Below are 23,772 nucleotides of genomic sequence, written 5' to 3' on the forward strand. Positions count from 1 at the left end.
CAGTAGCCAGTGAAACCACAGCTCCATACCTGAAGCCCACACACAGCCCGAGTGGAATCAGTTCTCGACGGTGGAAATGTGAGACAGACTGTACGGGAGGTTTTTAAGAGCTCATACCCTGCAGCCCCCCCCCCCCCCCCCCCCCCGATCGACTGGCACCACCGGCTTGTTAAGGGAAATTTAGAAAATGGGCCGACTAAACAGATAATTATAATCAATAAAAGCTAATTGCCATGGGGAGGGAAAGCAGCCTGGATTCCTTCAAAACATAGATTAGGATGAAAAACGATCTTGCAGCATGGCGCAGGCCTTATTTGGCCATATCTGTATATATTATTATAATCAACCACTTTCTGTTTCCTCCTCCTCTTTCCTTTGGTTTTCCTCCTGACATCAGTCAGGATTTTTCCATCCACTGTCCTCAGCCGGATTCTTCTCCCGTTCACATCTACCCCTGCCATCATCCCCTCGTTTATATTCTCTCTGTCTCTCTCACTGACTTTTGAGCAGCACGAGTGTTTCATGTGCACCGGGCACGAGAACAAGGGATCGGATACACACCCCAAACAGGAAATGAGAAATTCAAGCAAATAGGCCCGTGAATGCATGTGTGCCTCAGAGAGAGAGAGAGACACACAACTTGCAGGGAGGAATGCAAATAGATAGAGCAGAGCAGACAGTGGAGGATGTGAAATAGACAAGAGGCGGTAAGTATCTGAGGTGAAAAGGTTTTAACAAACTGTGAGAAAAGACAGAGGAGGAACACCCAGGGTACGGTATTTATAGACAGTGAACTCCCCAAACACTGCTCACGTCGCCCGATGACATCAACCATCCTCCTGAACCACCAAGACTCACAAAGTCTTCATTTCACAAGAGAGCTCGTCCAGTCACTGTCTACCTTTTCTTTTCAGAGCTCGTTTCAACAGCAGCAGCTCAAACATGTCTTTTCTGGACAGACACAGCACATAGCCGGGGGGGGGGGGGGGGGGGGCAAGGTCACTAAAATGTCCTCCTGGGAACCAACATTCAGGGTTTTGACCTGTTTTCTATTTGTGGTGTGTAGGATAAGTTTAATACCCATCCATCCATCCATCCATCCATCCATCATCTATAAGCTACCACGTATTCTCTTGAGGGTCGGGGGGGGGGGGAGCTGAAGCCAATCCCAGCTGACATATTGGGGCGAGACACCCTGGACAGGTCGCCAGTGTTTCACAGGCCCGACAAACACCCATTCACACTCAAGTTCAGACCTATACAGTCGGTTTCAGTGTCTCCAATCAACCTGAGTCCAACGTGTGTGTCTTTGGACTGTGGAGAGAACATGGGACCTCCACACAGAAAGACCCGAGAAGAACCAGGATCAACAAACCAGGACTAACCCAAACCCGGCTGTGAGGCACCACATTTGATATACAGCTTGATTTCGATATCAAAAATCGAAAAAAATGATTGTGAATACGCGATTTAGAAAGTAACACAATCAAATGAATAGTGTTGCTTTGTTTTCGTCGGAGAGTGTGAAAAGAAAACAAAATACTTTCGTCAGACAGTGAGAACTCAGGGTCAATATCTCGGGAGATTCATTTAGAGATATTCTGCCAAAAGCTACATTCGAGGGGACAAGACCAAGAACAAATGAAATACATCTTGTGGAGCCAGATGACAGCAAAGTCATTTTTGTGTCTTTCTAAACACAGTAAGCCCAATTTAAGAACAGCTCTCAGATCTCCTGCTCATTTTCTCCATTGACGTTTCAGAAAATTCGTATAAAAGCTTCATAAGCTATGAACCGTGACCAAGACTGAATACATAATTATTTTAAGAGTGAAGGAACTTTGCATCCCATAAACCATTGTAAATGATCCTTTCCAGTGACTTCCAGGCGCTTCTTGAATTTAACCTTGTTGTAATGATTCTTCACTATTTGGACGTTTAAAAAGAGAAAACGCGTTCGCTCTGTGATCCAAAACATTCCACGATAACAGGAAGCTCCACCAATGACAGCCACCACTACTACACCTGAGGATTGTGGGTGATGTAGTACCTTGATATCCCGAATAAAACAAAGATTTTCCAGACTTGTGGCTTCTACAGGAATATATAACATCACAGTTTATGGCAAGTCTACCTCGGATGGTTAAAATATTATGGCTGATAATTAAAATCTCTATTCAGAAAATGAATGGGGTTTATTACTTGTGCTGCTGTGGGATAAAATCGATGAAGCTCGCTCACTCATCCGGGGAAACACCAGCTTTGTGACGTCACCCCCCGTGACACAGTTGCTCTGATGTGCAAACCTCGAGCGATTGAGCTCATAAACTTGGACACAGCCCTGAGATTATCCATCATGCGGAGCAGTGGCGGGACCCGCTGCAGCCCTTTCATCTGGCAGCGCGGTTTTTGCCTTCACGCCAGTTAACGGTAGCGACGACATGTTGTGGCAGTTAGTTTATTTTACATCACAGGCATCGCTCCGACTGTTTATGAGCAATGGACGCACGGGCTCTGCACACACGGCACAGCTTTCCCACAGAAAGGAACTCGCATCATGAGTGACTCAGGGCGTCTGGGAGTACACACTCTGACCATTCGATGACTATAGGACTTAAAAAAAGAAGGTAGACCTAAATAGGGCTTTGCACACAAGGTGGAACGAGGCTGGAAACCACGCCGGGCCTCCTCTGACTGAACTGTTTCTTGAATAGCTGCGATGTGATGCGGCGAGGCAACAATAACAAACAAGCAACACAGCAGACAGCCTGTTTCACAAGTGTTCAAGACAAACTGTCACCATAACAACATCACTTTCCCGACCGCCGTGCACACAGAAGCTGGAACACAGATGCTTTTTAAGTTATTAATGTGACGCTGAACGTTTGCCGTGTCAATACCAGCTGTGAGGCAGAAATACAGACACAGAAAAGTGTGCACAGTGTCTGAAAATATCTAGTCACACATAGGCCGTCCATCCAGGATGTTGTGGGGGGGGGGGGGGTTTCCTCTTCCTGTTGCTCGTTCTGTTGGACTTTCCTGTCACTTAGCATTAACCACTGACAGACCTGGGTGCCGTCCAGACTCATCCCTGGGCCCTCTTCTATCTCTGGGGAGTGGAATTCCTCGCTGTCTTAGTATTAGTCCACATCCTGTGAACTTGGGTGGCCAGGCGGCGTCAGATCGAGGGGCTCTGTGGAGCCGACGGCCGCTTTGCACCTATTTGTGGGTACACTGCATTTAGAACCACCCGTAGTCACATGTGTGCGTCAGGTGGCGTGAACCAAAGATCAGCCGCAGATACCGCCATCCAAACTCTCCCTGGACCTCGGTGGAACGCAGTCGTCTCTCTGACCGCCGTCTTTATCATCACTGTGGTCACAAAAAAGTGAAGTTTATCAGACGTTGCTCAGATGATACGTGGGAATGAGTGTAGTGCGTGTAGCGCTCAGCTTGTTCCAGAGAATTAAACTCCAGCCTTTGTGAATCACCGGAGCCAGAGGGACGGACTCTGGTACCGATGATAAGATGTGAATGGATTGAATTACTGCCCAAGTTTAAAGAGTTGTGTTATACCTGCCAGTTGTTCCTGTGCTCACACGTGTTAACTGTAAATGAGTGTGTATATGAGAGTGTGTGTGTGTGTGTTTGTTTGTGTGTGTGTGTTTGTTTGTGTGTGTTTGTTTACACCAAGGCTGTGGCTGGGGAGAGAAGAAACACATGTGAAAAGGAATCTATCTATCTAATCCATTGTATTTCCCCCAAAAAAGAAAAACATTAGTTTTAAACCTTTATTTCAATAATGTAAAATACTTCAGATTTATTACTAAGAATATTAACTAATTAGAATAATAAAATACGTAAAATTATATATTGGGAAAAATTACACACAGTTCTAGTTAGTTCTATCTAACTATTATAACTTGTCATTTTATTATTATGAATACAATGGTCCCAAACTATGGTGCATTACTGAGGAAACATGAATGAAGCTTTAATCTGCATGTCGATTATTATTTCCATATTTTATGTACTAATGTGTTTCATGTAAAAGTAAAAATCTGCTGTTTCTCTCTCTCTCTCTTGCTGTCTTTATATTTATATTTGAATAAAGTATATTGCTGCCTGAAATGAAGTAGAGTAGAAGCAGAATTAATGAGTGGAAGTTTAATTAGGATATACTTAGAATACTCATGTAAAGAACTGGTACCTCAAAAAGTACAAAAATATAATATATATATATATCAGATGAAGTGAAAAAGTAGTGAGTAAAAGTTAAAAACACACTTTCCTAGTTTAAGGAAGGCAACATGCTCCCTTAGCATATATACATTGTGTATGTTCCTGCCCATATACTGTAAGTATGAGTTCATATATGCGTGAGCACGTGTGCATATACATAAACTGGGCCCCTGTGCGTGACTTGATTGAATATGTTCTCGGGGGTGTGCATATACGATATGATTGCGTATGAGACTAAAAGCTGGATGGGAGGAGAAAGAATTGCATAAACCAAACTCGCAATTTCTCTGCGCTGCCCGCTCCCAAAAGTGCCCTGATCACAGGAAGTGGGTGTAAAGGAATGACTCAGCTGGCTCTGACCTCCGTCACCCCCTCGACTCCCTGACACCCCCACCCTCTCCTCCAGGGCTGCTTTAATTAGAAAAAGCAACTCGTTTGTTTTTCTCTGTCTCAACATCCAGTCTAGGCCCCACTCAATCTCCCTGTTAAAACCAGCGCATCCCAAGTTCGGTGATGAGTCATAGCTTTCTCCTCCACCCGGCGCTCTCATGCACTCTCCCTCTCCCTCTCTCTCTCTCTCTCTCTCTCTCCCTCTCTCTCTCTCTCCCTCTCCCTCTCCCTCTCCGTGTGTGTGTTATTCGATTGGCCTAGATTCCGCCTTGGGTGCAGAGATGTAGAAAACAGCTGTCACACAGATGTATGCCCAGATCGTACCTGCTCAGGTGTGTCCAATCCGCAGCACACGTAGAACACGCTCAAACACACACTCCGACGGTGGTGGTGTCATGCTGAAACGTTTATGTGTTCACCAAGGCTCAGTTGCTCAAGGCTAACTCACTCACACACACTCACACACACACACAGACACACACACACACATTCGTGCACCCATGCAAATACACGTACACAAACACTCACCACGCTGCTTCAAAGGATGGCGTGTCATAAACAGAGGGACTGGGAAGGAGGAATGTGTTGTTCATTGGGGAATTCAGAGCCGGTGGGGAGAGGAAGGAGGGGAGGGGGCACGCTGACCTAATGTCCCTCTGCGGAGCCAATGGAGGAGCCTCTCTCTCGCTCTGCTGTCATAACCCTTGTACGGCCATCAATACAGCCCCGCTGACACAGGAGGCCACAGATCGCGGCTGGCTAATCCAAACCAGACCCCGTCGCCGGCTTCCCCTGAAAACCTGACACCTCCCCAGCCTCCCATTTATTCAATAAGAGGAGTCAGGTTGTCCACATGATACGACAATATGTGTGTATGTAAATGTGTGTGAGTGTGTGTGTGTGAGTGTGCGTTCACAGAAAGGGAAGATAATATTTTTTCCTGTCGAATGTGTCAGTTTGACTCCGGTGTGTAAGATTTGTGACTTTGGTCACACCTCTTTTAATTTGAGGCAGCAGCCTTTAGTATCTGTGTGTGTGTGTGTGTGTGTGTGTGTGTGTGTGTGTGTGTGTGTGTGTGTGTGTGTGTGTGTGTGTGTGTGTGTGTGTGTGTGTGTGTGTGTGTGTGTGTGTGTGTGTGTGTGTGTGTAAAAAGAGTGCAATTGAACTTTAGTTTGAGTTCAGTTCAGCCTCCCTGGCTTTTTCCCAAAACAGCCTCTTCTAACAGTGTCATTCACTGTATAGTTTACACAATGTCAGCAACTTCTTTTGTTGCTGACACCAAGGATCCAACAATGCAACACTAAAAGTAGAACATGAATCATGGAAAAGAAACAGAAACAGAAACTATGTGAGTATGTGTAACATTTAGAACAATGTATACAATAAATATCAAGTCGGGCAACACCTTCACTCAATAATAATCTGATTATCATGTCCCCACTCTGAGCACAGCTGTGGCCGGAGGACTTGTGGTTTTGAGTTGTCAAACATTGCTGCAGGATGGAAATTGCACATCTACATTTGCAGCTCACACCCATCAGCTCATTCACTCGCTCAATCACTCCACTACTTTGCTGGTAGCTTCATAGTCGGCATAGAAAGATGGACGACGTCCCAACAACGTCTTCGGTCCAAGATGAGATATTTTGTTTCAGGACGGTGGGAGGAAGTGGAGGTGCGTCCTTATTTACAGTCTATGAGCTGTCTGCAGCCTTTTAGCCTGTTTTAGCTCATTGTTGTTAGCTCAACGTATGATACTTTTATCAGGAACTGGTGAAGAACGATGCAGAGCAAACAGAATGGTGCCCGAATGCAGTAGAAATGGTTCGGGGAGCTAATCAGGATGCCCCTGGAGGTTCACCAGGAGGGCCCGCTCTAGGAGACCCTGGGGTAGACCCAGAACTCGCTGCACATGTCCCATCTGGTCTGGGACCTGGCTGGTTAACTCAGCGACCTGTGCCTGGATAAGCAGAAGATGATGGATGGATGAATGGACACTAAACTATGGTGAGCCGTATAAACAGAATCATTTTGTCCTCAAGTGACCAAAGTCCTCGAAGGCAAGACTCGCCACTCTGCTGCCATCTTGGCAATGGACCCGGGGACGTTATTCTGGGCCGACAACCACCGGCTCCAATCTTAGCGAATGGGGAAAGAGTCGTAACTGCGATGTATCACCAGGAGAGAAAAACTGCATGATAGAATCAGCAATCAAATCTAATTTTAAAGAAAAGGCGTAAACAGTTTGCCTCAAGATAAATCTATTTTATTCTTTGTTTCCCCCGTACAGCAAAACCCAGAACGAGTTTACAAAAAAGAAACCTTCTATTAAAAACTCATTGACTTAGCTTGTTAGCTCGGGGCTGCTTGGGGGCACTTATGGGACCTTCAAACCTCAACCACCACCAGATCTCCTTCCTTCCCAGCGTCACAGTCGTCCACTGGGGTACGTTCCTGTGAGATTCACATGCTATTTAGGGGGGGGGGGGGGGGGGTGTAGATCCTGTGGCTCGGACCCCAGAGATCTTTTCCTCTGTGTATTACCCCGGGAGATAGTGGCTGTTTGTCGGATTAAACGAGTCCCTCTGCATCCAGAGCCGGAGCGAGACGCAGAGGGAAAGGAGGAAGGAAGCGGAGGGGCGGCACCGTGAGAAGGAGCCAGTCCGGAGATGTAATTGGTACCTTTCCTTTTTTAGAAAACATTTCTTACTTAGTGAAGTCCAGCAAATGAGTCAGGGCGCAGCGTTGCTCTGTAACCGCACTCAGACACTCTCACATGGTTTATCGTGCTTTCCCCCTTTGTACTTTTCTCTTTGAAGAGGCTTTGAGTTCCTCCTCCATCTTTGATCCTCCATGTGTTCATGTTAGCTACTGGTTAATGTGAGTGAACCACTCATCTGGGGGAAAAGAGAACGAGCTCTCGTTAGTATCCCATGTTTGTTATTTGTTTTTCTAGACATTAAACCATTTGAGCTGGATGCCGATCCAGCAGAGGTGTGTGTGGTCTTTTATTCTCTCTCTCTCTCCCTCTCTCATTCATTCACATTCATCTGTCTTCTGCCCCTATCGCTCGCCCTGTTGTTTGGTTCAGGTGATAAGTCGGAGAGGAGGCTTCAAAGAGCTGGCAGCCGTTTACAAAGGGATGAGAGAGGAGCCGAGAGAAAAGAGGCTGAGTCAGGCCGTGATAACCATCTCCACTTAAAGTGCAGGTGTGAAGTGAGAGGGATGGAAGTAGGTGGAGGAGCCCGTCTGCTCGCTGCACAGCTTTGTGTTCTGTATTCAGCGGAGCTACTCTAAGAATTCATGTTTCATAGAAAAACAGGATATGTTCAGTTCTCCTCACTTCCTCAGAAAATGGTTTTGTTGAACCTGAAGTGAAAAGGTTTTTTATGTCAAAGTGAAAAACAACAAAATAACTTCATGTTATTCTTTAATATTTTTAAACTTTAACTAAATCATCTAAAGCAAATACTGCTTTACTTTACTTTACTTTAAGGTAAAGTCAATACTACAACTGCTACTATAATAATACAATTAATAATAATAGTAATATTAATAGTAATAGTAATGTAAATAAAAAACATGAAGATGTGTAAAAGTAAAACATGATACAGATCTATCTATCTATCTTTCTTTCTATCTATCTATCTATCTATCTGTCTGTCTGTCTGTCTGTCTGTCTGTCTGTCTGTCTGTCTGTCTGTCTGTCTGTCTGTCTGTCTGTCTGTCTGTCTGTCTATCTATCTATCTATCTATCTATCTATCTTTCTTTCTATCTGTCTGTCTGTCTGTCTGTCTGTCTGTCTGTCTGTCTGTCTGTCTGTCTGTCTGTCTGTCTATCTATCTATCTATCTATCTGTTAGTAGAACCTTAGTTTTTTAACTTTTATCATAGCAATGTAAATCAATGAGGATGTTATTATTAAGAAATTTCTTAATTTAGCCAAAACACAATTAAAGTAGAAATAATATTTTGTTGAAAAAGTACATCACAGTTATAACTGTGCGAAGGAAATGTGTGTTTGTTGATATATGTTTATTTGTGTGTGTGTGTGTGTGTGTGTATGAGAGTGAGTGTGTGTGTGTGTGTGTGTGTGTGTGTGTGTGTGTGTGTGTGTGTGTGTGTGTGTGTGTGTGTGTGTGTGTGTGTATGAGTGTGTGTGTGTGTGTGTGTGTGTGTGTACCCTCAGATTCAGCACCTGGAGCAACAATGGCTCGGGGCAGCTGTGTGTTTGTGGAGCGGAGCTGAGCAGCAGCAGGACACCGGGGTGTGTTATTAAGGTCACAGTCAGCTCCGTCTGAGTCCACAGGAATTACACCAGGCCGCTGTACTGCTGCACTTCTAATGACCAGTTGTGGCAACAGATCAGTGGACATATAATTGCAAATGTCATAGATGTTGTAATAAGACAGAACCCAAAATAGCATTTCCAGGCCGGGCGCCGTGGCGAATCAGCTCGAGTTCAGCTCGGTCGAACGTCGTCGTGAACCCGTAGAAGGGCCACGAGGAGAAAACGTTCCAGGCGGCCTTACATGAAAAGGGGGCCTCTCATTTCTGCAGATGCACGACGATGAAACGCGGCACATGGATGCATTTAAAGCCCCAATTACGTCAGAAGTGAATGACTTATCTGCTCTGATGAAGTGCATCAACACAACAGTTTCCTGGTTACTCATGCAGTCCTATAAACGCGGCACGTGGATCGCGTTAGTGGTAAAAGAACACCTGCTTGACCTTGAAATGCTGCAGGCATCCGTCTTCACTCCCTTCTCTTGTGTAACATTCATAACGCAGCACCGTGCATTCAAGTGCCCACCCCCCCCCCCCCCCCCCCCCCCCCTCGTTCTTTTTCCTCTATGGATGGAGCGTTTCTGGGATGTACTTCACTCTGAGGCAGGAGGTGTCAGCAGTTTGTCTCAGTCCCATAAAAAGCCTCGAGGCCTTGAGAGGAAGCAGCTGCTGAGAAATGAACATTGGTTAGAAGGACAAGCCTACTTGAGTTTGACTTCCCTCTGGGACCGTTCCATTAACACCGTGATAGATTTATGACCCTCTTGACATTCATACCCTTTCTTTGGTCATTACAGGGAAAGTCAAGCAGGTGGAAGCGCCGGAGATTTCAGAAAACTCATTTTAATGATCTCGTCTCCTCCAACAAACCTCGTGTTTGTCTTGTTTAGCTTCGGTAATGGTCGTGTTTTCTTGGAGAAAGAAAAGCCTTTTAGCATTGCAATTACATTTTGCCCTGCCAAGATAACACAGCACACATTGTGCCGCGGCACCATTAAATATCAAAAGCTGGCAGCAGATCTGTCTGAATCTCGCTGAGAGGTGAGACGAGCGGCCATTTAATTATGCTGATCATGTTTCGTTTTACTTTGTTTATGTGCTCTTTCTAAACAAGCTCCCTCAGTGTTGGCTCGCAGGAGAAACATTCCTGGGCTTTCCAAAGGAGGCCTGGGTAACACAACCAGCGCTGGAACAAGATAGCACAGATCACTGTCACCTTGTTAGCCGCACAAGCATCCACCGCTCGGCTCGCTCGCACAAAGCTTATGTAAGGCGTTTGACGTTGATGTGCGAGCCGTGGCTGTGTGTCAGTGGGTTCAGTGTTTTCATGTGCATGTGTACAGTATGTGTGTTTAATTTTCCATGTAGTCACTGCCCTTAAGTCTGGGACTTACCAACGGGTCTGGACCTGCTCTCCTCATTCCCAATTCAGCCTCATGGGCTGCCAGTAATCCCTTGAGTACCGAGGGAGAGGGGTGGGGCTGGCAGGGTGGGGGTAGAGTAGGTGCACGGAGATAGTTAAAAAAAAAAGAAAAATGTTGGGATGGTGTGCATCCCTTCAGGTGGAGGCAGTGCCAAGAACGGGGCTGTGCGTCCCGGAATTCTGATGTTGGCTTAGTCGTCGGCTTGCTGCTCGTCTTCAGTCAGTCTACAGCCGTCCAGAGTAAACAGGCATCCACTGGTTGCCCAGAAATAGACCACACACACCTGGCACACGCCCACGCCTTTCCACTGGAGATCCCTCTTTTCTGACGGACATTCATTACTTAATTGCACAACCTGGGTTTATAAGATTTGCTGAAAGAAGCGTATGTGTGCTGCAAGCTGAGAAGCTGAGAGAAGCTGAGAGACATGAAGTCTGAGACTGAAACAGGGTGGGAGGAAAGGGAGGTGTGTGCAGGTGGGGGCTCAGTGCTGAGCTTCAGCCTTGAACTATCTTCTCAGTTTCAAATGTGTAATGATAAAGAGTTTTTACCTAAACTAACCGTCCCCTTAAACAAGTTGCAGCTGATAATATTTCCGATGACTAAAAGTATCGAGATAAGACTTTTCATTCATATTTGTTTTTTCAGTTCTGTCGTCATTTTATAAAATGTCCTCTCCCCTTTCCGTAATCACAACACAAACACACAAATGCAAGCATTGACAAGTGTAATACTCACACACTTACACAACTCAGCCCTCCGACAAGTGGAAACACCTCAGGTGGTTTTATTTTGCCGAATAAAAAAATCTTCCATTCTGACGTGATAATTTAACAACAATGTTTATTTCAAATTTTTTAAAATATTTACAGATACAAATTTCAAATGGTAAGTGCACTATAAAAGAGAGTAAACAGAAAAAAAAATTGGGTTGGTTCTTTTTTCCTAAAAAAAACAAATGCTAAAGGATTAATTCATTCTTGAGTTGTGCAAAACGCATCACACTTCAGATGAAAGTAAAAAACTGTTCCTGACAAAAAAAAAAGGCAATAAAATGCCTGCAATTGGTTAACAAAACAGCAAAGTGTGTATCAAGTCCTGAACGGCTTTTCCCTAAAACCAACACCACAACCACATCCCCCGACCGTCACCATCTAAAGACAACACACCGGCTGTAAGTCCCCAGAGAGGGAGAAAAACACGGTGTCATCACTCTCACAACTAGTGATATTACTCACTTGCCCGAGGACAAGCTGACATTCAATTATGAAAACAAACACAGTGACGAGAAAGCATTGTAAAAATTCACGTGGGCGGGAAAAACAAACAGGTAAAACTGATGGACGGTTCCTGTGAAGCGTTCAGTCGGCAGCCCCAGCAGCCTCCTCTCAGCCGGACGGGGGTTTCCCCAGGTCGGACTGTCCCTGCGGTTGTCTCGTGTCCTTTTACGCTGGCGCTCTCTCTCCAAAAAACACCTGCAGCATTATTGTCCAGGAAAACCCCAACAACCACCCTTCTCCATTCCTGGGGATTAACACCGTTGACTGTGACCTCTGCAGGAAGATGATCAATCGTCAGACATGTGAAGACAAAAAGTTTTCTTCCATCCAGGTCGTCGTGGTCCTCGTGTCCGTCGGCGTATTTTATCCAACTTGGTTTTTGTTCATAATAAATCCCTTTCGATCCTTTCGACGCACTTTTACACGTGTGAATCGCTTCTTTAGAAATCTGTCCAACCAACAAATAAATTAATTCATTTCAAGACAGATATTTCAGTACTGCAAAGAAGAAGTATATACACATACAAATATTATCTATAATATCTATATAAAGAAGTCCATGGATTGATGTGCTTCTGAAATGATAATGGCAGAGCTCGCAGGAGGACAGCTTGACCACAAAGATCCTGATTACTTTCACTACTTTTTCGTTTTTCTTGTCTTCTTTATTCTCATCCTCTTTCTCCGTGCGCTCCTCTGGTCTCAAACATGACTTCTTCCGTCTCAGTTTATGTTTGAGGGGATGCAGAGCAGGGTGCCATCTTGTTTTTTTTAGCTACACTTGCAGGACTTCACGATCATGTTGGACAGCTGCTCCACCTGAGAGTAAAAGTAATAACAGTAACGTGAGAAGGTTTTTGCTTTCAAATCAAAATGAAAACATTTGACCTGAGAATCAAGGTTACTTGGCTGCAGTGTACATACCTTGTGTTGCCTGCCCACGTAGTAGAGGATTGGCAGTGGCTCCAGCGCCTCGGGAACGCAGCAGGGCTGGGCAGAGGCTCCCGGGTTGTGATGCTTGTACAAGGCCAAAATCTGTGAACCATTAAACAGGATGGAAATACGAGAACACAAAGAACTGAGTTTCATGACTGAAATTACATGTACAGGTATTAGCTTGTTGAACAGTCTTTGAATGATTCGTTTATTTATTTATATTTTCCCCTGTTTGTTGGTTCATTTGCTCGTTTACACAAAGAACTACTGAACATTTGGGACATGTGCCATCAAGGCCGTTACAGTTTACCAGGGAAAAGTTCTTTAATCTTGATGGAAAAGAAATCAGGGATTGTTTGCAATTTAATTTAATCGACTTTTATTCACTGTAGTTTTACTAAGTGATATTTTAGAGGCTATTCCACTCTGAAGAGAATACAGTTCCAAGATTAACATATTTCCCAGTAAAAGTTCATAAAACTTTATGTTCAAATACACATTACTGCCAAAACAATGTTCAACAAAGTCTACACTACTGGCTCTGAGGTCAGGTTTCTGTAGCTGCACGCTGCAGCACTATACCTGAGAATATTTGTTTTCAGCATTCCAGATGTAGGTGCAGGATCCCATGCAGTAGTTGGCGTGGTAGCCCGTCGGCTTATGTATCCACTTCCAGCCCAGATCTTTCCTGAAGTCAATGTACAAGCTCCGCACGCAGCAGGTCTCCGTCTGGCTGCACGAGAGAAACCAGGGAAAGTGGTGAGATGATGACACGCTACAGATACAGTGTCTGTAGAGCTCCCATGTTTAAAATCAGTCAGTTCTAAAGCTGCAGTAACAATAGTTTTAATGTAAGAATTCAAACTGGAGTGTAAAACACAAAATGTCTCCTCACAGCACTGAGCCAGTGCTCCGGAGCAGTTGTGGTTTAGAGGCTTGAAGGTTTGTGGTTTGAACTCCAAATCCTCCGTTCCACACATTTAAGCGTCCTTGAGCAAGAAGACACAAACCACCATTGATCCTGATGGTCAGGCCGTCTGCCTCGTGTGGCAGCTTTGCCTTGTTTCGGTTTGTGGGTAAATGAGAGGAACACTGTGCTTTATCCTATGAGGCTGAAAACCTCTACGCATTTACAGTACAGATATTAAAACGACCACAGCCTTTTAAAGTGGATTAACTGGAACGGCTGACAGTGAGCCGCCATTTATTTTTGTTGTCAATGAAATAAAATAAAAAAACAGAACAGTGTGATGTGTAGGATTGCTTACGCTGTACACGTGTCCTTCCCGTCTGTGGAGCGTTTTTTGCGTGAGCCGAGGTGGGTGGTGCTGGTGTTCTGAGGGATGGACATGGTGAGGATGTAGGGCGATTGCTGATTCTTCTCTCCTAATGTAGCTATGTCTCCTCTCTTGGTCACCATGCCAGAGATGGAAAAACTGAAACTGGTCTCCATGTTCGGCTCGTTCTCGGTGCATCCACAGAAGAGCCTGAACTGGAAACTCTGCTCGTCCTCTGGCGGGACAGAAATTTCAAACATAACTGGTTGGTGACTCATCAGGGCAGCAGATGGACAAAGGTCATAGCACTAGATCACTAGATGAGCTGCACTTGTTTACTGGAACCCACCTGTTCCTTTGAGCCAGCTCTGCAGGGTCTCGGTGACGTCGAACGATAACCACTTGTCCTTCGACAGGTTCGTGATGAAGCGGGAAGCAAGATACTGGGCTGACGTGCCCAGACCATGGTACAGCTCCACCCGCTGGTTCTCGGCTATCGTGGTTTGCTGGATGAACATCCGCAGCTCGGCGCTCGTCAACAGGCGGTAATCCCCGACGCTTTGTCGTATGTCAGAGATGTTGAAGTACATCGGGATGCTTTTGGCCGTCTTGTCATAAGTGTCGTTTTTTTCTGTGATTTAAAAAAAAGGAAAATGGCTTATTTGGAGTTTTTTGTTTTTTTTACAGACAATAAAGTTGTTTAATTGCATATTTGAGAGACGTGGAAAACAGAATTGTTCTATGAGGTCATCTGCTTGTTATCCCTCATCAATTTGTGATCCTTTGTGTATTGCAGACCAGCTGTCTTATCATCTGGCGTCTCAGTCTTCCTTCCATAAAGAAGGGGAACAACTATAAAGGGGAATTATATGTTCTGTTTTTTAATCATATCATAAAAGACAAATACAACTTCCCCCCAGGTAAATTAAGAAATGAAATAGTAGAGTACACATGGTTACATGGTTATGATGGAAGCTGCCATGGCTTCAAAAAACGTATGTAGATGGTTGCCACGCGCCAAGAGCTTATTCTTTCTACATGGACATGAAACATAACCTCTGTGATCCATTAGTCATGTTGAGGGGAGAAAATGTTTTCATTTGGATCTTCTAGACAACAAGAGGATCATCCACTGAGGTCCCACCAAACAGTTTCTACTGTTCTACCACATTCTCAAGAGAAGGTCTCAAAAACAAGAAAGAAACCAACTTTACTTAGTGTCAAATGTGTTTTAAATTTCTCTTTTTAAAGCCATATGAACACTGCACTGCTTTATTATGTAAAAAACAACAACCATTAAATCAAGACTATGTGAGTAGATCAATGGAAATTTACGCTTTCCCTCTATTCTCTGTTTTGTTCCATTCTGTGGTCATGGGGTGGTGGTGGAGCTCTGGTGTGTTTTTGATAATTGGCAAAACCTAATTACAGTAAAAATGCAGTGAACTTTGTACTAAACACGAAAAACATTGTGCAATATCTCTTGGCAGCAGAAAGTATGAATTCTTTCATAATAGAACATGGATGGCAGTGGGACAGTTAATGGACGTGAGCTTAAGAATCAACAAACCACTTAAGATTCTTCCTCCTAATGTTTTTACACTATACTGAAAAGTCACTTTTAGTATTTACTTTATAATCTATTTGATATATTCGTGCTTGGCACATTCAACACAGCAATTTACTGCGCAATGTAATAGTGGGAGGTTTATTACTCATAAGTTAACTTCGTGAAAAGTTGTTGGGAAAAAGGTATTTCATAACTGTATGTACACACGTTCGTGAAGTGGAATGGCCAAGTTCACAGCGTTACCCAATATTGGTAAGTGCAGCCAAACACTGGCCTCCTCCAGCAGCTGTAACGTTGACCATAGAGAGCGTTTTGTTTTCTTACAGTAGTGCTGCCCATTCCAGCAGCTTCTATGCCTTGGCCTGCCCATAACATGACAGCAGGAACATTCCCCGCACAGAGCCTGACGGAAAACAGAGCCAAGCTACTGACGGCTTAAAAAGACCATAAATCTTTCAGCGTTACATTACAGAGGATTCAGTCACATCAAGACGTGCAAAGATAAGTGCAGGAAGGCAGAGGAGCGAGAGTGAAACGCTGTGTAGAAAGAGAATGACAGGAGGTGGTTGAGGGAGGGGTGGGGGGGGGGTATAACAGGGTCAATGCAAAGAAAACAGCAGAGTGAAGAATGCACTCATGTGAATTTCACTCACAGCAGTGAGGCGTAGACGGGTGTGAGTGGGGGGGGGGGGGGGGGGGGTGCAGAGAAATTGGAGAATTGAAGCCCAGGCCCGAAAGGTCTACTGTGCCTCAGCCCTGCCAAACGTGGGTATCTCATACTCTCAAGTCCGGGAAGTACTCGCTGACAGCAGCTACACAACGCAGCCTCACATACTTTGTGCTGCATGGTCGATCCCGGCTGTACCAGGATCCTCCGTGTCGAGGCTGCGTGTGTATCGTTTACCAGTATCGCCATCTGTGTTGCTGCTTAGGTAGAGTTTCACCCCTTGTACCGAAGCCAAAGTGAAACTGAAAAGGGCTGGTGTGGAGTGCAAAGGGAAACGAGATGACATTTCACCGGTCCCGCCCAGAGCAGAGTCGTATATGTTTGGTTGTGAGAGTATGAATGGAAACACAGAGCGTCACCGCCGTGTATAGTATGTGTGGTGAGCGGTTGACCTATAGTGATGATGACGAGCAACACCACGCATGGAAAGTCATCGTCTTTAGCTCGTTCAAGTAAACTGCGATGAAAGTGTTATGGGTGAGACGAGTGTTTACGAAAGAGGAAATTAAGTCACTTCCCGGAGGAAGCATATTGGCTGCAGCAGCATAATTTTGGTTAAACTCTACAGTCACTTCTACTTTCTAATTAGCAGAGCTCGCATCACCTCTGGCGGATTATCCCTGAACTGTTCATCAAAATAATGTAATGTCAAATTTCTTTCGACACGAATGAACCAAGATCAGGCCTCGCTCCTTCAGATCGGGGTAAAGACAGCACCTGAGCCGGCGCACTAACATGGGTGTGGGGGGATTTGTGTGTTGAATCAGGGCCTATCCGCAGGACAGCTGTTGTAACAGGTAGGGAGACAGCCCTGTAATTACCAGTGGGAGGAACGAGATTCCAGCAACAGGCTAAATACCTGCCTCCTTCATATGCCCGGCTCCACCTTCCCATATCCCACTGGCCGATGTCTTGCTTCCCCACCTCACCCTGTTTTACACAGGGAGTCTCTGACCCCGGTTGCTTCTGCTCTCCAACGAAGAGCGGTAGCAGCTTTACTTTCCAATAAATATGATAATTAGTTTGAAGTCGTTGTGTTCACCTCCGTCCTGGGGCTGATTTCCAAACGAGGGAAGAGTTCATTGGACGAGCACCATATTAAATATAAGAGGTCAATTTGTGGGGGCTTCGAGGAAGGGTGTTACTGTTAAACCGGCTGCAGGAATTCAGCCCCATCCGCCACATAGTTACCACATTGGATATTAAATCTATTAGGCTCTAAAATACTCAGCATAGAACAATGCATCCCTGAAGGCTGCTGTGGGGCATCAGGAGAGTTAAGTCAGGGCGTGCAGTAAAAAGAACCAGAAAGTGAAATAAATGACAAAGAAGATTGTTAATGAAGGTTTAAAATAAACAACAGAAGCCTGATTGCCTCCCACACATGCTCGTAAAAAGGTAGGGTTTTTATTTTCTTTTTAAATAATTGCAATTACCCTTGGCGGTCGCCCTTTCCCACTGTTAGAGGTTGGGTCTGTTTTAAGAAGCCTCGCCGAGGGTTAAGAGCGAGGAGGGCTGTTCACTGGCATTCCACAGAGGTAGGAAACACATGCTCCCCATGGGCACCGCTTGCACCGGACCTGAGTCACTCAAGATCTCAGTGGCCATCAGCCTGCCTTCCTTCCTGCCAAGCTGCCCTGTCACAAACACGCTGCAAACACACAGATAATAGGCTCAGGAAACCCAGCAGAGAGCGGCAAGGGGGGGGGGGGGTAGAGACGGATAATCAAGGGCAGGGAAAATAAAATAGAAAATGGTCGGGAAGAAAAAGATATGATGGAGAACAGGTGACAGGATAAGCGAAGGGAGAGCCCGATGCTCAAGTTTCAGGAAACCCCCAGTCCCCAAGGGACGGAGAGAAAAAACACACAGAAAATGAAAGAGAAGTAGAGAGGGTGAGGGTGAAGGAGTGCACTTCATGTCTTCTCTCGTCTAACTTCTTTTCTGTTTTCCCTCCTGTTCTTTGGTTTTTCATCTGAGCAGAACAAACATCATGCCCATCGTTATGAACGTTTCTTTTGTTCTCCCTCTGGGCTGCACACGGTCCAGCCACTCTGTCTTTTGAAGTGGTGGATAAAAGAGGGGTAGTGTGGATGCCTGCCTGATAGAGTGAGGAGTGTGGGCATGTGGAGAACAATGGAGCAAAGAAACAAAACCAAAAGAATATGTTTATCATAATAGCCTCAGAGTCATTGGATGATTGCAGCCCAAAAGCATTTGGCTGCACAAACAGCACACACATGCTCGCCAAACAAACAAGCGCTAATAAAGCAGTAAAAATGCTGTGGATACCATGAAGGCAACTCAAGAGCATCGGAGCAGATGCAACTCACAGCCCTGCTAACGCGTAACGCCTGTGATCTCTGAACCCGTCAAGCCGCCTGAAGATGTTGGGTGGAGATCAGAAGGGGAACACGTGTTCAGGGAATTTATAGATGAAGATTGGCAATGACACCAGATGATGATTAATCTGGGCTGGAGCTGCAACGTCCATCCATCCCGGGGATTCAAATGTTTAGATGTGTTGAGCAAACAAAGTGTGTTGGGTTTTTGGTACTTTTACATGTCGTCATTCTGGTGGACACAGGTTGATGTCCCTCCCACCGCACACAACTCTTGATGTGAGATCAGAAGAACGACCACTTTCAAGAATAGAAGATGTGTATTGCCATATATAATTTTCCTCACTTTCTGACCCACTTTCAATTGGGCTGTTTGAGGGTTAAGACTTGCTTTTAAGGTTAGGGTTCGGGTTAGGGTTCGGGTTAGGCGTCTAGTTATCATGGTTAAGGTTAGTGGCTATGGAATGCCTTATTCTCACTAATACAAGGTGTAGGGTTAGGGGTTAGGGTTAGGTGTGTGTGTGTGTGGTTGTGTGTGTGTGTGTGTGTGTGTGTGTGTGTGTGTGTGTGTGTGTGTGTGTGTGTGTGTGTGTGTGTGTGTGTGTGTGTGTGTGTGTGTGTGTGTGTGTGTGTCTCAAGTGCCTGTAAATGTAGGAGCATAAATCACAGACAAACCATTACTTGACAGTTCTAGTGGTGTAGTAAAGCCGTCAGTCTCCATGACAAACGGGTGTCCATGTGTGCACAATACACACAACTTGTGTTTGAGTAATCTGGTACTCACTGGTCATGTTGAACTTGTGCAGCACCTTGGCAAAGTACTCCTCCTCCTCCTGCTCCGTGGAGATGTCTGTCTGGACGTCGGTCTGCTGCTCCTTCAGCATCTCCTTGGTGCTGTTGTAGAGCGAGATCAGAGGGGAGGGGATCTCCTCGTCGTCTCCGGCTTGATCAGGCTCGGGCTCTTTTGGCAAACGCAATTTGCTGAGGATCTGGCTCCTGATAGCCTCAATGCGCTTTTTCTTCACCATCTCCAGATCCACCGTCTTACACGTGGACATGCCACTTACATGGCCCACCGCGTATACGACCATGAGCGTCAACAGTGCCAGCTTCATGGTGCCAACCTGACTGTGACGGCTTCTGTGCTTCGGTTCTTTGGTCAATCCTCCCTCACCTTCTCTTTCACTGCCTGCCCCCAATGCTCAGGGAATAGTGAATCAGCGGAGAGGTGTGACTGACGCAAGCTGTTTACCCACAGCAGAACAATTAAAGCAGTGTTGAGAGTCCTACAGGTTCGGGGCTACCAGTGCCACTGCTGCGAAAAACCACCTAACACTTGTGGCTTGTTTGCATAGAGGCAGGTGGAGAGAGTCCCAGTGGGCAGACAGACAGGGAGCGATGAGCCAGCCTCTGACTCAGCCTCGCAGGTAACTCAGTGACGTTGAAGTGCGTCCAGAGTGGAGCTGTCAAAAGCTAAAAGCGCACCATCCAAGCATGCACACAGACAGCGCCCCCAAGCCTCAGAAGACCTGTGCAGCACCCGTCAATCTACAAACACACAACAGAGCTGCTTCTCTATACTCACACGATTGAATCCTATCTTATATAAAGTACGTATATACACCCCCCCCCCCACGTGTCAGCTCAGGGCTGTGTTGCTCAACAGTCAGTCTGTGTGTGAAGGGAGCTTTACAACGCAGCGCCCAACGTACTTACATCTGACACTATGGCTTTCAGCTGACACGGCTTCCTGTCCTCTTTGACCCACGAGGTCTCTTCAACCAGTCAGGATTATTCTGTACATGGAAGTCTGACGCCTCTGAGAAAGAGAAGATAGCAACGACCCGTTAACCTGTGTTTTAACTGTGTAGAAATGGATTTCCTATTTCTCTGTTGTCGAAGTTTGATGACTTCTGGCTTCCTTTACAGCTCTGATAAAACTCTGAGTCAGTCCAGTGCTGATCAAGTATCCACAGTGAGGAGAATGAAAGTAAAAAAACAATATTCAAAAAGTTTCAGCTCTTATTCTACAGCAGTGGGAAACCTTTGACATAAAGAAATGTCCCCACGTAAAAAAAAACATCCGACCAACTTGTACAACTCACGGCTCTGACTACCTCTTTTTTAGCAGCAACAGCATGTGATCTGTGTACAGCTGCACTTCAACCCCTCCGACTCATGCCTGCTTCACAGAGACAACAGCTGTCTTTCTATATGTGTCCTCATTCTCAAATGTGAAACAACTTGTCAGGGTACATCTCTCAGAGGATACAACACAGCAAAACTCTCCTTGTCCCGAGTAAATCTGTCCTCCTGTGACAAAGTATAAAGTTTGACAAACCTTCTCTGTAAATGACCGTATAGCATCCAGTCACAGCAGCAGCAGCAGCAACGACACAGCAGAAGCAAGAGTCACAGTCCCTCTCCGGCTGCTTTTGGGAATCAGATTGCAGTCTCGTCTGTGTCCTGTCTCCCCTTCTATCCATCCATCGGTATCACCTCGTTTATGCCCTCTACAGCTCCTTCACACCCTCCCTCGTGAGTCTCCTCTGACACAACTCCCTATTCACACCTCTCTTTAACTCCCTGCCTCTCTCCTTGTGCGCTCCCTCTTTGCTGGTGCTTGTCAGAGCTTGCTGGTGACAAAGTGATTTGTGGGAACTCAGCTAACTTTTCTCCTGCACTCACTCGCTCTGCCTGTGTCTCTCACTCTCCCTCTAACTCTTTTTTATTTTTTTTTTTGGTTCCTGTTACTCGTCTAATAGAGCGAGGAGCTCTCCGCCCAGGAAATGAGGGTAACGGCCACAGTGTAAAACATCTGCTGTTTGACAGAGTTCTGCTGCCTGCCGCCCGTCCACATCAGGAAGCCAGGAGATGAACGCGCTGAGTTAGTAGCAGTCAGAGGCACCAGCTCTCTCTCACACACTCTCTGGCCAGTCTGAGGTTGTGGCCATGATGACTGACAATGTCAACATGCCTTGTATGGCATCTAGTGTCTCGCCAGCTGACCGCCACATTTACCTGGTGGCTGTGAAGGTGAGCGCCTGCCAGGCCAGAGAGCTGAGGCACTTGGCACGACTTGGTCTAAAAGTAGACATTTGAAGGGATGGAGAGGCAACAGGGCAGGACCGCGTGGTGCCCTCTCCGAGGTCTGCGTACCTTTCAGAGGTTGGGTTGTGTATTTTCACAAGAAAGTCCAGACTAAAACAAAACCTTTGATGGTTTGCATCATCTTGTCTCCATCTGAGGGATGATGATTCAAGAGGGAAATAAAGACAATAAATTGCCATTGTAGTCTCTGAGTTTTTTAGGTTGTGGCCATGTTCCCTAAGGGTGTCTATTGTTAAGATGTAGAGAAGGAGCTATTCATTAAACAATGATCATAAATGGTGACATTCAACATAAGGAAGCTGAAGAGGAAAAAATCCCCTAAATACCAGCTACACAAACAACAGAAAACGATGCCAAATCAAACACAGACGCTGAAGTTACTCCCACATTCACATCCACATTTTCTCATTGATTAACCATTAATGATAAGATGTTGAGAATAAAGTGGAGGTAGCTATCAAATGTCAACAAGCCCTACTGTAACTTGTTTTGTTTGTGTGGGTCTGAGGAAATGTGAGTGTGCACTGTCACCTCCTGGTCAAAGATGGTATGACATTCACATGTTCTCTGATGGGTTTCTTCTTAGTGATGAGACAAGCGTTTGGGGTTGTCGTCAAAATAATGTTTGTAGTTATATAGGTTTATTTTTTGCGTGAAATAAATATGTGGTGCAAAATGTCATTATAACTGCAGCATAGATGAGGCAGAGAACACAACAGACAATAATATTGTCACAGATGAAACCACATCTAATTCACCAAATCGCACAAACTCATAATTATAAATTTCCTAAACATCCCTCATACTTTATCAAGACCCATTAATTATTCTCAACAGGCAAATGCAGACGAAAACACAACCTCCTTGGAACAATACAAGTTAAATTGCACCGTAGCAACAACTCCCAAGTATATACTCTGACCTACTTTCTCTGCTCTCCATTGGTGGTTTTGACACTGGCCCCTGAACACAACAACCCTGGTGCCTGACTGACGCCGCACAACCAACCAGTCTTACCAGTCTGCCATGGGGCATTTCATACCCTTTGCCACAAGGTTCCCCGTGCCAGCACCTCGAGGTGTCTGTGAGTCTCTGAGCACAAGAGTGCAACATGCTCTGTGTTCCCATCGTTCACCGTGAAGTCCTGGACGACTCTGCAGAGGATCCCAGAGAGCCGTTTGGCAAACACCAGTCTTTGAGCCAGATGAGCCGAGGGAGGACGCTGGGAGAAAAGATATTCACAGTCAGCCGAGAGAGCAGATAGTTCATAACTCATGTTACCACATCAGAGCTGGTCCTGCAGACACTTCAGATCTGTGGCAGAGTGACATGATGCTGCAGCATCTTTAAACAGTCTTTACTCAACTGGTGAAAACGAGCTAGTATAATGAAAACCTATACTGGAGTATTTGTAGTAATATGAGGCAAATACTTATAAGCAGAATGTGCCTCTTTTTACTCAAGTAGAAATACACCAATTTACACCTATTTTAAAATGGCTTCCTATTTGTTTTAGGGTTGATTTTAAGATATTGTTTATCACTTGATTATATGTCAGATCTTTTAATCCCGTATAAATCACTGCATTGCTTCAGATCGTCAGGCAGACGTCCTCTTACTATTATATTTATTATATTTATTTTTAATAGTAAGAGGGGACAGAGCCTTCTTAAAACCTTTCCTGTTTACTTTAAGTATCTACCTTTTCATTTTATTAATTACATTTACTTTTCAGACCGAAACCTTTGCGAATCGAAATTGGAAACTGCGTTTTTGAAAGTGGAAATATAAATAAAGTTAATTATTATTACATGTTATAATGTCTTTAGGTATTACTTATATTTCTTTTTATCATTTTCTTTTTGCCATTAATTATAAATGGCGTATTATTCCATCTGTCTTTGAGTTTGTATTTTATTGATTTCACATGATATCGTATTACTTACCCTCAATGTTTTGTATTGGAGTTTATTTAAAGTATTATTATTATTATTATTAGTAGTAGTAGTAGTAGTAGTAATGATAAACATGTAAGAAGCTGTTTATATTGTAGATGGGTATTTGGTAAAGTTAATCATCATTAATTAATTAATCATTTGGATTCAAACGCTTAATTTCCAAGTACATAACTATAACAGATGTAATAAAGTAAAGTAAAGTTTACTTCAGACTCTGCAGCACTT

General features: G+C 44.9%; 2 protein-coding genes across 4 annotated transcripts in view; both read right to left on the reverse strand.

Annotated features, from left to right (window-relative positions):
* LOC117772383 (THAP domain-containing protein 5-like) overlaps positions 1–5,694 on the reverse strand; it is a 43,408-nt gene extending 37,714 nt beyond the window's left edge. For both annotated transcript variants that reach the window (XM_034603482.1, XM_034603481.1), the window contains exon 1: positions 5,659–5,694. The gene's annotated coding sequence lies outside the window, so the exon portion shown is untranslated. The remainder of the gene's footprint in view (positions 1–5,658) is intronic.
* A 5,477-nt stretch (positions 5,695–11,171) lies between these two features.
* Positions 11,172–20,542, reverse strand: tgfb1a (transforming growth factor, beta 1a). 2 transcript variants are annotated; one of them, XM_034603483.1, is made up of 6 exons: positions 19,265–20,542; positions 14,189–14,475; positions 13,831–14,074; positions 13,145–13,295; positions 12,551–12,661; positions 11,172–12,445 (listed from the first exon to the last, which is right to left on the reverse strand). In XM_034603483.1, the coding sequence occupies exons 1-6, from the start codon at positions 19,591–19,593 to the stop codon at positions 12,398–12,400; spliced, it is 1,170 nt and encodes a 389-aa protein (XP_034459374.1). In that variant the 5' UTR covers positions 19,594–20,542; the 3' UTR covers positions 11,172–12,397. The 2 variants fall into 2 exon arrangements, with proteins under 2 accessions (XP_034459374.1, XP_034459375.1); XM_034603484.1 differs by having other exon boundaries at positions 14,189–14,470; positions 19,263–20,542.
* Positions 20,543–23,772: the final 3,230 nt, after the last annotated feature.

This window comes from Hippoglossus hippoglossus, chromosome 13 (genome assembly GCF_009819705.1).
Source record: "Hippoglossus hippoglossus isolate fHipHip1 chromosome 13, fHipHip1.pri, whole genome shotgun sequence".
Taxonomy (NCBI): Eukaryota; Metazoa; Chordata; class Actinopteri; order Pleuronectiformes; family Pleuronectidae; genus Hippoglossus; species Hippoglossus hippoglossus.